Source organism: Furipterus horrens, unplaced genomic scaffold, assembly GCF_987537825.1.
Source record: "Furipterus horrens unplaced genomic scaffold, mFurHor1.1.pri manual_scaffold_3, whole genome shotgun sequence".
NCBI classification, from domain to species: domain Eukaryota; kingdom Metazoa; phylum Chordata; class Mammalia; order Chiroptera; family Furipteridae; genus Furipterus; species Furipterus horrens.
Genome location: NW_028327173.1, coordinates 186200466 through 186217612, shown reverse-complemented (window position 1 = coordinate 186217612; position 17147 = coordinate 186200466). Strand labels below are relative to the sequence as shown.

General features: G+C 49.8%; 1 protein-coding gene across 3 annotated transcripts in view; it reads left to right on the top strand.

The window, feature by feature from the left end:
* ACTN1 (actinin alpha 1) overlaps positions 1–17147 on the top strand; it is an 86725-nt gene that overhangs the window by 37683 nt on the left and 31895 nt on the right. For all 3 annotated transcript variants that reach the window (XM_090271036.1, XM_090271035.1, XM_090271034.1), the window contains exons 2-3: positions 9267–9381; positions 13618–13737. In XM_090271036.1, the coding sequence (XP_090127162.1) occupies positions 9267–9381; positions 13618–13737 (235 nt within the window). The remainder of the gene's footprint in view (positions 1–9266; positions 9382–13617; positions 13738–17147) is intronic.

Sequence of the window (17147 nt, the reverse complement as noted above, 5' to 3'; positions counted from 1 at the left end):
ATGAGAGGTGGAGGCTGGGGCTGAAGCCCCAGCTCTGTCCACTTCCAAAGTCCAGTTCCTTTGCCCCCCACCCTCCTCAGCACCGGCCACCTGCACTCTGAGTTTCCAGGACCCCAGCATTCATATGGCCTGGGGGAGTGGGGGAGCTGTTAGATGATTTTTTTGTTTGTTTGTTTTTTTTAAAGATTTTTTTTATTTCCAGAGAGAGGGGAAGGGAGAGAGAGAAAGAGAGGGAGAGAAACATCAATGTGTGGTTGCCCCTCGTGCACCCCCAACTGGGGACCTGGCCCGCAACCCAGGCATGTGCCCTGACTGGGACTTGAACCCACGACCCTTTGGTTCCCAGGTTGGTGCTCAATCCACTGAGCCACACCAGCCATGGCTAGATGGTTTTTTTTTTTTTTTTGAACAGAGGAAACTGCCTGGTGGTTCTCAGCTTTTTCAGCAACCACTCCCAGGTGGGTAGGAAGTAAATAGATCTGGGTGGGGAAGTCTTGAGGACCCCTGCTTTTCATCTGTGAGTGAAGCAGCTGACAGCTCGCTTTGAAAGGCTGGCAGCCAGCCCTTGATAAGTTAACCAGATACTCCTGTTTATGTTACCAGAACACCGGGCATCTGAGATCACTTCTGGCAGGTCTTTGCTTAGACAAACCACCCAGTGCCCACACCCTGGCCACACTGTGGGGGTCACAGGGGCTGCAGGGTGGCCTGAGGGAGAAAGAATGCTCCCTGGCTGCTCCGAAGTAACCTCCCCAACGGCAGATGCTTCAGAGAACTCAACCCTTGCACATGTGCTGGCCCTGCCCTCTCAAGGGACCATGGCCTGATGCTCACACACCCAGCCAACAGTGGCAGAGGAGGGGCAGGCTCTGGCGGCTGCCCAGGCAGGGCATCCACCTGGAGGGGGCTGGGGGAGCTGGTTTTTGACTTGCCGAGCCTAGACCAAGGTCCCGCTGCTCTCCTGCAGGGAAGGGAAGGCCATGCTGTGAGAAGCCACCTTTTGCTAATTTTTTTAAATAGATGGGAGAATTTCCCCCCTTTTATCTTTTTCTTGTTTTTTTTTTTTTTTTTTTTGGAAATGTATTTTTTTCCCCCTGATAATACATGAGCAGTGACCCACTCCCCCACCAAAACAACAACTCAAAGAAAAAAAATCCCACAGAAATGGGAAGTCCCCTGTATCCCATTCCAGAGGTCTGACTTAACAGAAAAATATACACACTTCCAGACAGACGTTTTATACATTTGCATAGCTTTAAAAAAAAAATGTAATGACTGCACATGGTATAAAGTTCAAAAGAAACAAAAGAGTGTTCTGTGAAAAGCCAGCCTCCCTGCCTCCCTCTGTCAGGAGCCTCCTAGCTCCCCTCCCTGGAGGCAGCCAGGTCCTCGTATGTCCTTCCAGAGTTATTGTGGCATAAAGCTTTTAGGGACCATTCCATAAACTAGTAACAGGTGTCTGGTTGTGAGGGGAAGGAGCTGGCAGTCTTGGGACTGAAACACTGATCGTGCTTTGAGTTCACTGAGATGAAACTGTCCCTGTGGAATTTATTGGCCTCTTTTGACAAGGAGAAGGTCCCACCAGTCAGGGAAGTTGCTGGATCCCAGCCTGCGAGGGACTAGTCTGGGGTTATGGAGCTGGAAGGGGTTGAGATGACTTATTCGAGGTCACACGCATGCCTGTCTAAGCCAGGGCAGGGCCCAGGTTTCCTGACTCCTGCCTCTGCACAATAACTCCCCTGGAGTGAACCGTGGCTGGTGTCCAGGGCCCAGGGGAACAGGAGGATGTGCCCAGGAGGGGCGTGGTCAGCACGTGAGCCTGGGGTCTGGTGGCTGCCCCAGTCTCCTTTGGCTGCAGGTGGGGTTATCTTGTTTACTCTGCTGTAAATGCAGGACAATAGAGAAAGCACCTTTGTCAGTGAAGGCTTCTGTGCTGAGGGCTGCCTAGAGTGCATGGCCTGGATCGTGCAAGGACTCCAAGTCAGCGTCGAAAAGGAGAGCGCCCACAGGGACAGAGGCCCTTCAGGAGTAGATCATTAACCAGCCACATTTGCAGACACCTGGGCAAGGAAAGCAGAAAAAAGTCATCGATGATGATTGCATGACTGGAGCACAGGCCCTGTTTGCATCTGGATGGGCTTTGTTTTAGTCATTTTCTCATGTTTATGTGATCATTCACGTAGTTTTAAACCCACAGTACATACAAATTTGTGTCCTCTTTTTTGTTAATTACATCTAAGCCTCTTTTCATAATATATAGTTTCAGAACCCATCATTTTGGCCGTGTAATGTTCCACCCAGTGGATGAGCCATATTGAATTAATCCTTTATTAATATAATGTGAGGCTCTTTCTGATTTTTGCCTCGCAGCAATGCTGGCAGGAACATTTTCATGCTCATGGCCTTTTCTTTGTTTAGCCTATTTACCCAGGATAGCGCCCAGCTTCTGGCTGAGCTTTTGGGCTGGTTTTATGTCTGTGGAGGAGTTGTTTTCCATAGGAGATTGTACCACACCACCCTGTCCATCCTATACTAGGAATTAGCAGAAACTTTATTTGCAAGTGAAATAAATGGAAATTGGTACCTTTGTTTTAATTCGCAAAGCTGGTAGGGTGTGTACACAAAGTGTGTGCATTAGTCCTTGATCAAGCCCAAATGAGGGGAGCCCCGCCACCCCTCCCAGGAAGTCCCGGCGACTTTGCTACCAGCTTCCCAGATGGCTGATGTCAGCTGAGGTCTGTTAGGAGTGTTAACTGTGCTGGGCACAGCTGTCTGTGGAGTGTTTGTTTTCACACACCATACATTCCGATGGGCGTCACTTTTTTTTGTTAGGAGACTTAGAAAGATTTCAGCCCTGGCTAGGGAAGGGATTCACATTTACATCCAGATTTCTGACTCCTCTTCATTGGTGGTCTGGCAACCAAGGGCCTGTGTTCTTATGTGGAGTTGAGGGAGGCTACTCCTGTCCCCTCACCACCTTGCCCTGACATTGAGGCTGTGTTCTAGTTGTCATTTATCAACCATTTTCTGGCGAGAGAAAAACAAAGGATGCCCTAGAGGGCCACTGTTTCAAGAATAATGCTTGAGCATACATGGAGGTGAGCACTCAACAGTCCTGCTTCCTTTCTGACAGTTGCCCCTTTTGCTCATTTATTAAACCTCTTTGTGCCTTAGTTTCCTCATCTGTAAAATGGGGAGAATAATAGCATCTGTCTCATAGTGTTGTGAAGATTAAATGAGTCAAACGGGGTAAGGCACCTGGAAGAGGGTCTAACACATAGTAAGTGCTCAGTAGATAGCTGCTATGACTATATTGTTATTACTCTTATTCACGGCATATGTGTTTGTCTCCTCTAGACTAGGTTCTCAACCAGAGGTGATGTTTAATTGTCACAACTTGAGTTGGGGGGATGTTAGGGCATCTAGTGGGTGGGGTCCAGGGATTCTGCTAAATATCCTAGGATGCTTAGAACAGCCCTGCCACCACCCCTAACAAACCAGTAACCAACCCAAAATATTAATGGTACTGAGGTTGAAACGCTGCTCAGATATCTAATTGTATGATCTGGATCTGAATGAACTTTTCAAACACATCTCTAAGCCAACATTTCAAGGGCTGCCTTGGGCTCTTGAATTATCAGAATTATAAGGGATCTTACTTAAAGTAAGCTCAGCTCCCAGAGTGCTTGAATCCTTTCCCGGGATCCTCACCAAGCATATGCCTTTGGCCAGTAATGCACTATACATCCAACTTTTGGTCTCTTTATCACTAGACTTCCTTGCGGCTTCTGTCCTTCATCCTAGTATAATAATTGAAGCTACTGTTTATTGAGCCTTATTTGTTTATGATTGTGCTTAGCACTTGGCTGTGTGTTGTTGCATTGATCTTCACTAGTTCTAGTGAAGTACTAGAACTAATGGGTAGTTCTAGTACTATACCCATTTTACAGATGTGGAGATTGAGGGTGGGAGAAGTGCAGTCACTTGCCCAAGGTCACTCGGGGGCAGAGCTGGGCCTGGCTCCAGGTTGCCTTTGCTCCAGAATCTTCATTCCTTACCATTGGTGTGTGTTTCCTACCTTGTTTTGCCTGGGGGTGTGCCCAACAAATTTATTTGCTTGTCCGTGGGCGGGTTTCTCAAATATTTGAGGTTAGCCCCTGAGTCCTTCTTTCTGTCCCCCTGGTTAAAGAGCCCAGTTCCCAGAGTTCCCCCAGACGTGTTTCTGACTGGCTCACCATCCAGAAAGATCTCCCACCTCTGGACAATCACTTGCCTGTCTCTGGGCTCGGCTGTCCTTGCCAGTCTGCCAGAGAGGCTGCCCGTCCCACGCCAACTCTACTGATGTTCCGTCAGCTCAGACTCTGTGCCAGTGCTAGCCAGAGTCACCCAGATGCCAACTGGTTGTAGTGTTTTCACTTTACAGTGACCCGTTTTCAGTGACGCTTCACGAGATTCGGCCTACTCGTCTGACCATTTACAACCTCGGTTTTGGTTCCACTCTTCCCTTCCAGCACCCCGCCCGGGCCTGCTCCTGAAATCCACACCATCCTGGTGGAGCAGAAAGCACGAGAGACTAGGAGTCAGGAGGCCGAGTTGTGAACGTACCCAACTGTGTGGCCTGGGGAAAGCTACTCACCCTCTCTGGTCCATGTGTCCTTGGTTGTAAAGTGAAGGTTTGACTTGCGTGATGCCTAACATCTCTGCCAGCTCTAACATTCTTTGATGCCATGTGTAGAACAGCAGGAACTCTCATGATGATTATAACTCATTTTTGTGGTAACTCTAATAATAGGTAATTATTGAGCTGGAACTCTGTTCCAGGCCCTCTTTTCAGTGTTTTAAATGTATTGTCTCATTGAATCCTCTAACCAAACCCGTGATGTTACAATATTACCCCCATTTCACAGGTGAGTGCTTTGAGGCTGAGCCGTGCTGAGTCACAAGGTACCAGCTGGCTAGAGGTAGATGGACGTGGGATTTGCATTGTCATCTTGAGAGTGAGTTAATCCTTCTAATGTCTTGGACGCTTCCTCTGTGGAGTGATTCTGTGACTTCAAAAGCTCAGCGTCCAACTCATGCTTATGGGTTATGCCAGCTGAGTGAGTGATTTTTCAGATTATTTGAGAATCTAAAGTGTAGATGGTAATGATGATGGTAATGACTATTACACACTTACTATATTTTAAACAAATGTTAATAATATTAATATAAATGAAAATATTTTGTTAATATTATCATTTTTCCATTTTTTTTGGTGCTAAAATACACTATTATCTTATTTAATCTTTATTTTAGTCTTGCCTGGTAAATGCTGCTGTCCTTATTCTGCAGATGTGAAAACTAAGGTTCAAAAAGGACCCTTAGGGCTAAAGTTGAATTCTAGTGCGTCTGAGTTGGGGAGTAGGGAGAGCATGTTCTCAAGCCATTTGCCTTCTCAACCCACTTTAAAGGAAATATATGGACATGGTGCTTGTTAAAGATATAATGGAAAGATATGAGAGAATTCTGAGTGAAAGCAAGACTGCGAGACCCATAGAGAAGGTGGACAAGGATGCTTCTCTCTTCATCAATTCCATGAACCTTGGCCTGCTCAGGTGTCCACCCCACTCCCATCCACCCCTCTTGGAGGTTGGCCAGGCCCGTTTGCAACTGAAACTACAGTGCTGTATGGTTACACTCTTTGTTTCCTAAAGTCACCTTTATGCCAGATTAAACATGGGTAGATGCTTCAAGATGCGCAGGGATGCACCTCCCTCTCTGTCCAGGGCCCACAGGGCCAGCGGCGGGTGAAACGAGGAGGGAACTAGCCCTTGCTGCAGGCCTGTAAGCAAGCATGGCCAGCCTGGTGCCCAGGCACTCTTCCTGAGACCCCTCAGCATCCCTGAGCCCATTTCTACAATAGTGGGTCCACTGAAGGCCCTATCCGCTTAGTCAGGCTGCAAGCCAAGGACCCAGTGATGGGGCTCTTAGAGCCATGGGAGGTCATATAGGGCAGGTCCTGGATGTGACCGAGGCAATAAAATGTCCCCTTGTCCTTTATTTGAATGAGGCTGACCATAGCCCTCCTGTGGTAGCCAGTCTGTAACCACAGGCATCACTTGTGACTTGGCTTTCCGCCTTGCCAGACCCCTGGGGCACCACTAATGGGCAGACGCCCTTCTCTGTTGGAATGTGGGAGTTCGAGTTTCAAGACCAAGGCCTGCCCTGTGCCTGCAGAGTAGCTGTGCCCTGTGAGCCTCCTCTTGCTGGCGATCCACAAGACCACTGTCAGAAGCCTAGGCTTTCTGTGCCTCTCTACCATAATACATCAGCACCAGTTAAAAAAAAAAAAAAAAAAAAAAAAAAAGATTTTTCTCAGACACACCAGGCATCACCTTGAATACCCTGCAGTGATGGTGGGGTACGGCCCAGGGCAGAGTTCAGTGGCTGGAGACCAGGAGGAGGGTGTGGGCAGGGAGGACAGAGGGCGAGTCCTCTGAGGCCCATCCACCGGAAGGTTTGTCCTTCTTACCATTTACTGAGTACTAAGTGGCAGGCACTTCATAAATATTTCTAGTTAATCCTCTTGACTTTTACAAAGCGCTATCACTATTCCCATCTACTGTTTAGGGAGCTGAGGCTTAGGGAGGTTAATCTGAAGGTCACACAGCTGGTAAATGGTGGGTTTGAGCATTGAACCCAGATCTGGTGCACCCCAAAGTACATGTTCTTTATCACAGAGTGCCTCTACTGTGTTCTCTTTAAGCCTGCACTTCAAGATAGGTGCTACATACTGGGGAAACTTTTATTTGGGAGGTGCTCAGAGACCCCTTCCAGGCTGTCACCTGTGCAAGCTGGGGCCTTGGAGGTTTTAAGAAAACATCATGGAGACCTCAGAACCAGGCTTTGTGGGGCGACCTGAACAAACACAGGTGCGGTCTGTGGCTCAGGGCTCTGAGTCCAGCTTCCCCAGGAAATGAGACAGTCTGCTTTCAACAGTACTTTTCCTCTTGCAAAACGGTGTCTTTTTTATGAAAGCGGCCTCTTCTTCCTCGCACCCCCAACCCCCTCCATGACTGGCTGATAAACAGTGAGGTCTCCCAGCTCCTAACCATGGCCACACTGGACCTGAGACCAGCCCTTTGAGTTGCTGGGCAGTCCCGTTCCCCGAGCCACCAGGCAGAGGCTGAGTGTGGGCCCGGAAGGGAGAGGAGAGCAAGATGCTGTGGCAGTAGAGATGGTGGTAAAGAAAGGCGCCCCGCCCCACCCCCGTGGACGGACAGTGTGATGACACCTGCAGAAGTGCATACATGGACAGGTGACAGCTGGGAGAGAATATGGAACTACAAAATAAATGATCTGTTTTAAAGATCTAGAAACTCATATTTTTTTTTACAACAATAACAAAAGTTACAACAAAATGGAACTAAAAGCCAGTGTACCCTGTCATCTCCTGCTAGTTTGGCGATGCCAACACTATGGGAAGGGCACCCAGTAGATTCAGTTTCTTCCCCTTCTGCATCCCCTTTTCTCTGACCTGTCTTCTGCTTCTGGAGGGTCCCTGAGAGTGCTGTCTGGCCCAATGCCCCCTGCTGATACCATTCAGCATCACCCAAAGGTGCTCTTGGATCTTCCAGGGCCCTCCCACTTTTCTGTATGGGTTCACTTGCTCCTTTATCCAGTTGCCTGATTTTTATATACACTAGAGTGTTTGTTGCACAGGGCAGGGGTTTTTGCTGTTTAGTTCACTGCTGTGTCCCTGACTCTGGGCCCTGGGGCTCCAGGGAGAGCATTGGGTCCACCCCAGTCTGGAGGTATGGAGCTGACAAGTGGACAGGCAAGGACCATGAAGTAGGACATGGGTAATGATGGAGTGGGTGCAGGATACTGTGGGCTCTTCCCCCAACTTAGATGTGGTGGGTGGCTCTCAGGAAGGCTTCCTGGAGGAGGTGGTATCTTAGCCTGATCTTGAAAGATGAGTGTGAGTTAGTCAAGCATGACATAGAAGACAGTCCAGGCTGATGAATCAATATACGTCCCCTGCCCACCTCCTATCTGTGTGCCAGTCTTTCCAAAGACTGCGCCTTCCTCCCCACCTGCGTGGACCAACATCTCCCCTTCTTGCTCACAGACTTTTCAGCTCTTGCTTATAAACCTATGCAGCCATTTCTTTTTCTAATAATCACAATGTGGCATTTCCCCTTCTGTCCATTCATAGCCACTTCACTTTGGTGTTCCCCAGGGCAAGAGGAAGTGGTGGTGGGGGTCATGAGTCTGGTGACCTTTCTGAGGAGGAAGGGTATTTCTAGTGTGGCTGCTGCTGCTATGAAGAATAATGCACTGCTCACCATTGCAACTCCGAGGACAGGTAGGAGGAGAGCTGATGGGTGGTGCTGTGGGGGTCTGAACATTGGCTCTTCAGCACCCATGTAATTGTGAGGGCCATTTGGTGCAGAGAAGTCAGGAGTTGCCAAGGTCTGGGTTGGATCTGAAGCGGAAGAGTGCTTATCTCTGTTTCCCATGGAATGTTATAGCTGGAGAGAGACCCCTGCCCAAGTTGTAGATGGGCAAAATCAAAACGCACACTTTTGTTTGTTGTTATATTTTTCCTTGTTAAGCCACAAGGGGGTGCTGTCGGCCCAGGACAGCTTGGTTAGTGGCCTGCCTGATCATCTGCTTAATACAGTATAGAAGCCTGATGCTGCTTCTTTCTCCCCAGAGACTAGAACATTCCAATATCATTAGTATTTCATTTAGTCCCCTTATATTCCCTTTCTGGAATTCTTCATACTTTTGCAGCTTAAGGTACCTCCATCCCCGACCCCAAAGACACAGGCGTACACATTGGGTATTTACCTTTCTCTCTCCTTATCCTGACATTGTGACTCTGAACTATGTCCCCAACAAAAATGATTAATCCTTTTCCTTAGCTGGCTGCCCGGTGGATGAGGATTTAATAAACTAATTTATCCTGTAGTGTTAATACAGCTTGATATGTTATCTCTGGGGTACTTAAAACTATGAAGATTGAAACTAAACCTTATAACCGAAGAAGTAAATTGCTGGTACTTCTAAATGGGGGTGGGGATGGGGATGATGCCTTAGAAGAAGGACCAGAGGGGAGACATAGAAGGAGGGTTCTTCTTCCTCCATCCCACTGGTTCCCACCCATGCCTTATATAGAACAACCTAAGAGATGGTGAGAGGCATTGATGCCCCTTTGAGGGCCTCTGAGACCATGTGACCTATGGGGATCCTTACCAGTTGCTCTTCTTATCTTTGCCTAGACATTCACAGCATGGTGCAATTCCCACCTCCGAAAGGCTGGGACGATGATCGAGAACATCGAAGAGGACTTCCGGGACGGTCTGAAGCTCATGCTGTTGCTGGAGGTCATCTCAGGTGAGGAGGACCACTGACTGATTTCCCGGTGGACAGGGCCATTTTGGCCCAGGATGAGGTGCCACCTCTTGGGTCTGCCACTTTGGCAATGCTTCCCTGGCACCTCTCCGCCTGCTCTGCCTTTGGTAATGACTAGTGTGGGTGTCTTGAAGGAATTTGTGAGTGACCTGTGAATTCAGATGAGAAGACTAGACTGGCTTTGGTCCTGGCTCTGCTGCCTTTTGCCTCAGTATCCTCATTTGCAAAAAGAGGGGGGTCGAGAGATGGTCTCTGGGTCCCTTCTCCAAAATGCTAGGATTCTGTGGTCAAGAATGTAACTGTAGCTGACCATCCCTAAACCCTGGTCCCACCATAACCTCTCTGCCTGTAGTCATATGACTTCAGTCCCTTATCTGGCCCCCAGCTTGGAATTTGGATGTTCAGGTAACTGGAGGGACAGCTCTCCTTGAATGCAATGTTTGCTTTCTTAGGAATACCTTTCTTGTACCACCTGTTAAAGGTTTGTGGTCCTTAGTATTCTAGCCTTGGATTATGCTGGGCAATCTTAGCTGCTCTCTTCACTTTCCCTTCTACGTGATGCCAGTGAGTCCCAGACCTAGTCTCAGTCTAGCCTTCTCCCTCAAACGCCTTTTTATTTTTTTATTATTTTATTTATTGTTTTTTGATTACAGTTGTCCCACTCCTCCCCCTCATTGCCCACCCCCAGCCCACCCCTTCTCTCACAGTCAATCCCCACCCCGTTGTCCATGTCCATGGGTCATTTATACTAGTCCTGTGACTAGACCCTTCCCTTACTTACCCTCCTTCTCCCTCCATCCCCGTAACTGTTATTCTGCTCCTTGTTTATGTGCCTCTGGTTCTGTTTTGCTCTTTTGTTTGTTGTTCATTAGGTTCCTGTATTAGGTGATATCGTATGGTATTTGTTTTTCGTTGCCTGACTTATTTCGCTAAGCATAATTCTCTCTAGTTCCATCCTTGTTGTCGAAAATCAAACACCTTCTTAAATGCTGAACTGCACTGGGCATTTCTGCCCAGATGTCCCCCCAGGGCCCACTCAGTGTCTCTGAAATGGTGCTTACCACTCCTGGCTGCAACAAACCTTTTTCCTCCGGCAGCTTTCCTCTTGTTCCCCTAAGCCTAATCTAGGAATCCTAGACAGCTCTGCCTCTGCGCGTCTTTCCAGTTTGGCATTCAAGTTCCGTCCATTCTCTCTCCTTCCTCTGTTATTCTTCTTTTACCTTGGCTGCTGTGGTTTCAGGGTGGGCCAGTGTCAGCTCTCACCTAGCTGACGCCACAGAGGCCCCGACGCCTCCCAGCTCTCCCTTCCCAGCGCAGCCCAAGGGTCCGAGCAGCAGCCCAAATATGGTCAGGCTGTTCTCTGCCGGAGCCCTTTGGCGCCTCCCTAGGGCTTTGAGCCTGCAGCCCACATTCCTTAGCAGAGCTCCCAGGATCTTTCGGGAGCTGGCACCTGCTTTATTTTCAACTAGCTCTTCCCAAAAAGGCCTGGGACCTCAGGCCCCCTGCACACTGGAGACATTTCGTCCTCCCAGATGACATGCTCCCTGCCTCCCTGCACGCCATGCTTTTATAGAAGCTGTAACAGACACTTTAAAAAATTATTTATTTTTTCAAAAAGGTTTTATTTATTTATTTTTAGAGAGAGGGGAAGGGAGGGAGAAAGAGAGGGAGAGAAACATCAATGCGTGGTTGCCCCTCACAGACCCCCAGCTGGGGACCTGTGGCACACTGAGCCACACCAGCCAGGGCTTTTTTTTTTTTTTTTTTTTTTAACCCCAGTACTTTTGTCTATTTATTTACCTTGCAGGTGACATTTGTGTGTGTGTGGGGGAAGAGTAGTAAAATATACATAACATAAAATTTACCATTTTGACCATTTTTAAGTGTACAGGTTAGTGGCACTCAGTGCATTCATGTTGCTGCTGTGCAACCAGCATCCAGCTCCAGCTCCAGAACAGGAAGCCCACATTCATTAAACGCCAAGTCCCCATTCCTCCCGCCCCAGCCCCTGACCACCACCGCTCTACTTTCTGTCTGGGAATGTGACTACTCTAGGAACCACGTGTGAGTAGAATCATGCAGCTTTTATCCTTGTGTGACTGGCTTATTTCCTTCAGCATAATGTCTTCCAGTTTATCCATGTTAGCAATGTGTCTGAGTGTCCTTCCTTTTTTTTAGGCTGGCTAATATTCCATTACACACAAGTAGACTTGCTGGATGATTTAGTAATTCCAAGTTTTAAGTTTGTTTTTTTTTTTTAATCCTCACCCAAGGAGAGAAAGAGAAACATCAATTGGCTGCCTTCTCATACATGCTTTGACCAGGGATCGAACCCACATCTGGGCATGTGCCCAGACCGGGACGATGCTCCAACCAACTGAGCCACCACTGGCCAGAACTCCATGTTTAAGTTTTTAGGAACTGCCATATTATTTTCTCCAGTGACCTTTTAGAGCGTCCTTCCCTAGTGCCCCCCCATCCCAACATTTATTAAATTTTTCTTAGTTTAAACAAACAAACCTGGCGTTGTTCTTTTTCATTCTTTATTCATTCTTTAAAACTCAGCTCAGGGATTTTCTCCAGGGAACTGTGTCCTTGGACCACCCACACCAGAATTAGAAGCCCCACTCCAGACCTCCTAAATCAGACACGTAGGAGGCGGGGGGTAGGGGGGTGCTGGACATCTGTAGTTAGCTGGCTCTCCAGGTGGTTTTGTGCTGACTGCAGTTTGAAAACTGCTGGCCTTGCCACCTCTACTGTCCCTTGTGGAGAATTCCCATTCTAGCCACTGTGCACAGCGGGTGGGCTGGCTGGGGAGCTCAGGCTCCATAGGGCCTGAGGGGGTGCGGCACAGGGCACTGTCTCCGTGCAGCCTCTGGGAGGGAGCCTCTGTGGTTTCTCCTCTGTTCAGGATGGTGGGGTGCCTTCTGCAGAGGCAGGGCAGTGGCCACAGCCCTGGGAGAGCCACAAGTGGAAAGTCTATTGCCTAGCTATGCCTCCCTGGGAGCCGCCAGACCCAATGACGTCTGCAACAGGATGCCTGTTCCCCTCTAGAAGCTGGGAGGCCCTCCTGGAGCAGTGCTACTCTGACAGGGTGGGCCTGGCTCTGCCTTCTCAGCCGGACTACTGACAAGCCTGGGGGAGGGGGCTGGTTTGGTCCGGAGACCGTGGCAGGTGCAGGGGTCCTGAGTTTCAGGCTCTAGGATGGTGGTTTTCAGCCTTTTGGGGTTTCTGACCTCTTAGAGACTCTGAAAGCTGTGTGTCCCTTCCCCGGGTGTGGGCACATGTGCTGCACATAAAATTTTTTCAAATAGTATCAGGAGGTTTCTGGATGCCTCTGTTCCAGGATAAAAGTGCTCTTAATGGGGTGTTTGGAGAACCAGCCCCTCTCCCCGTTTCCTTGAAGCTTCTGGCCATGAAACCTGAGCAGCAGAAGCTCCCACGTGGAAGGTGGAGATGGGGGCGGGAGAGCAGTGGCTGAGCGAGGATGGGGGTGACTTGGAGCTGAGCCGTGGGTGCCCATGGGAAGCAGTAACAGGACAAGAGCCCTGGTTCTCGAATGAGGGAGGGGTGCTGTGGGCAGTTCTATTTGAACCCCCAGGGAACTTTGTCAGAGTACTCAGGAATGACCCACCCCCTCTCCCAGGCCCAAACACTAGACTAGGTGGGGTTCAGGGCCTTCACACATGCTGTTCCTTCTGCCTTGAGCACCATTCCCTGCTGTGTAGGCCTGGCTGTCCTTCCACTCAGAGGCCCTTCCCTACCACTCTGATTCCTCATTCTCCTGCTCACCCTCCTCTTCGGCAGCCTTTTTTTAAGCAATTATTTCAGGCATTTGTCTGTCTTGGTATTTGTATTTATTTATTTGTGTTTCCCTATTGAAGTTCTGCCTCTTCTCCTAGGCCGTAAGTACACAAGGGCAGGAAATGGTTTTGCTCAGCCCCGTATTCCTGGCACCCAGTCAAGCCCCTGACACAGATTAGGGACTTCATACAGGACTGTTAGGTGACTGCAAGGAGTTAGGTCTGAGCTATGGAGGAGAGGAGAGCCTCGGTAGGCGCCCCCTCTCATTCCCTGCCAGGGTGGCATTCGCCCGCACCCAAGGGGCACAAGTGTGTGTCCGCCTGAGGTGTGCCCTGGAGGAGGGTGTCAGGAGAGCAGCCCCCGCCTGTGGATAACAGCGTCTCACCTTCCCTTTCCTTCTCGGTCTGTATTTAGGTGAACGCCTGGCCAAGCCAGAGAGAGGCAAAATGAGGGTGCACAAGATCTCCAATGTCAACAAGGCCCTGGACTTCATAGCCAGCAAGGGGGTCAAGCTGGTGTCCATCGGTGCTGAAGGTGAGTGAGGCCTGCCCGCTGGCTCCTGCCTCGGGGCCTGAATGTCTGCTTTCCTGGTCTCCTGGACCTTACTCACCACCCTGACTCCTGGGCCCACACATCCCTGCTGGTATTTAGAAGTGGGGCTCCTGGCACCTCCCTCTGGTTGACCCCATGGATTCTTCATGTAACAACAGTACCTTTCATCCAATCTCAGCCTCCTGCACGCATCAGCCCCAGCCCTGGAAAAGCAAGTCCCACTCCCTGGCCCACACAGAGCATCCCTCAGCTGGCCCCAGTGATGTGGACCTTGCGCGTGAGCAATGCTGCCTCCCTGATCCGCAGGCCTGGCTGCACTTTGCTGCCCGAAGCAGAGAATCCTGGGTCTGGGGAGAGGGTGCTGACAGCGGTGGGTGGAGGGTGGAGGCTGCCCTGAGGCTCCTCGGAGCCCCGGAAAGGCTGATGTCCACAAGCCTTTAGAAACATTCGCAATAGCGTTAGCGCTTCTTGGCTTTTTCCTTCACTTAAAATTTTCTTTAAAGCTCAGTTTAAACCATTATTATGAGCACATTCTTAGTGGTTAAAAGGCAGTAGCACTGCTTCGGTGTGCACTGTGGTGGCTCTGAAGGACTGAGAGATGGTTGGGGCGATTAGAATCGAGTGCGCTAACCAGGTCCTGTCGGGACTGTGTTGCATGGGCTCAGCAGGTGTGTGTAGGTCGCCTGCCATGTGTGCCAGAGGTCGAAAGATGAGTGAGTGTTAGTCTCCATTCGTTCATTCATTCGTTCATGGTGGGACCGTGGCTCTGGCTGGGGAGTCCCTCCCAGTGTGTAGCAGGCACTGTGCACCGGTGATCTACCTCATTCTTGCAGCAGCCCTACGAGGTCCCTCTAATGACTTTCCATTTCACAAAGAGAAAACAGTTGCCTGGCTAGATGAAGCAACTTGCTCAAGGTCCCATCATTAGCGGCAGAGACAGAACTCAAATCTATCTGCGTGATACCAGGGCAACGTCCCTGGAAAGTGGCCTCCTTGAGGAGGGCAGGGCTCTGCTTTGGCAAGTCCATAGGAGAAGGTCTGTTTTCTGGTTGCCGACGTTAAGGTGCCCCTCCTCTTTTTTCTCTAGAAGTTGAAGGATTGTATGTGGCTACATCACATTGAGAGCCTTTATGGCACAGAGGTCTGCAAACCGCAGTCCGTGGGGTCAAATCTGGCTGCTGTAGGTTTTGTAAATATTGGAACTCAGCCACACCATTTGTTTACATATTGTCCCCGCTGCTTCCCTGCTAAGAGGGCAGAGTTGAGTAGCTGCGATAGAGACTGAATGGCTTACTAAGCCAAAAATATTTCCTATCAGACCCTTTGCTCAAAAAGTTTGCTGACTCCTACCTTGTCAAGCACATGGGTTAGCTTGAGGCAGTTACGGGTCCAGCACCCCCTCAGCTGTGAGGCAGAGACCATGTCTCCTATACCCTTGTGGCCCCAGCTCCTAGCAGTGTGAGGCACGTAGTAGGTGCTCAGGAAATGTTTGAGGGACTTGCACATAGCAGAGTAATTTGCTGGTGAGTGGGAAAATGTTCTCTGCGTCTTTATGAGAAGAAAAGAATACTTTGTGCCATTAGGGAGAAATAAAGACTTAGCAGAAAAAGTTTCAACTAGGCAGGGATGGGGAGCCAAAGACATTGCCCCTCAGGTCTGGTGCAAGCTCAGATGCCCCGTGGGGAAGGAAATAAAGGGAGTGTGAGGTGGGGACGGGTGAGGACCGTGGAGAACTGGGGAGAACACATCCTCTAAGTGGGGCAGCTGCCACATCAATGTAACCAGCCGTTGCTGCATGGGGATACAGGACCCACACTGCTATATCTTCCATTTTTTCTTTTTAAAATTATTTTAAAGGTTTTATTTATTTATTTTTAGAGAGGGGAAGGGAGGGAGAAAGAGAGGGAGAGAGACATCGATGTGTGTGTGTGAGGAACAGTTGCCTCACTGGCCTCCAGTGGCAGACCTGACCTGCAACCCAGGCACGTGCCCTGCCTGGGAATCGAACTGGCAACCTTTCGGTTTTGGGGATGATGCCCAACCCACTGAGCTGCACCAGTCGGGATGCATCGTTTCAAAAGAAGCCAGAAACCCAGTTTATAGAAAGGAAGATTGAACTATCTAAGGAAAAAATAGTTAAGTCTTAAGACTTTGAGCACCAAAGCAAGGATGGAGAGAAGAGCATTTGCTGAGTTCCAGGTGTGTGCCTGGCTGTCCCCGTCACCTGTGAGCAGACCGGTAGAGTGAGTGCCGCCAGCCACACTCACAGTCAAGGGACCTGACGCTCAGAAACGTTGCTGGAGTGGAAGCGTGTGGTGTGGCTGCACAGAGGTCTGGGCCAGACTACCTCTGTGGGGCAGAGCCAGGAGTGAACCCAGGGGTTCCAAAGCTGAGGTCTAAACCTGTCCCCATCACCCCCAGGCATTGCTGCCTCCCCCCACAGGGGTGCGGGACAGAACTTCTGGGAGGGTCAGGCTGGCTGTGCCAGTAGCCTCAGCCGAGGGGTGGGGACCAATGCCATAAACTAACCGCCACCTCTGATCTTTGGGCCATCACTGAACCTTGCTGGCCGCGGTTTTCCAGTTCCTTTCACAATAGCCTCAGTTCTCCAAAGATTTCTAAAGGCTCTTTCGAAATGAAATAGTCCTCACTGTCTTGCTACACTGGGGAGCCAGTGCTTTAAGCTGAGGCTTCCCGCTTTGAAATCATCTCTCATTTCAACCCGAGCACCCGGCTCCTGCCATGATGGGCGCTCTGCTGAGCCAGGAAACTAGATGAGCTCCAAATGGGTTTTGTGTATTTTAATGAAATGGACCTTACTGCTGTAGACTATAAAATACAAGGCAGTGGAGCAGATCACCTGCAATGAGCTCCCCTGGGGGCTGGGGTGGAGCAGCAGTTGCTGGCTGTCCTCACTGAGGAGCATCTTATGCCGTGGGGACCAGGCCTGGCAAGGGCAAAAGACCCCAGACTTTTGAAGAATTGTCACTTGGTACAAGGACTAGACTGATCGACCCCGAAGTGCAGGACCAGGCCCAGAAGGGAGACCTCTGGGCAGGGACAGTAGATAACCTGCAGAACCTTTAGGAAGGGACTGACTAGGGGCTCTGGGAGGCCATGTATTCCCTGTCCCCGAAGATGTTCAGATGGAGGCTGGAGGCAACCTCAGGAAGGGGTTAGTGTGTCCCATGTCCAAAGTGGACACTTGCTCCTCCTTTGCTCAGCACCCCAGTGCAGGCTCAGCAGCATCACCTGAGGAGCAGCAGGGATGCCCTGTACCTCTTTGGGCACACGGCAGCATGCAGTTTTGCCCTCCCTTCTAAGGAAGGGAATGAGGTCTTCGAGTATAACTTCCTTAATGGAATCCACTCTTGTTGAAGGGGCCTGTGGGA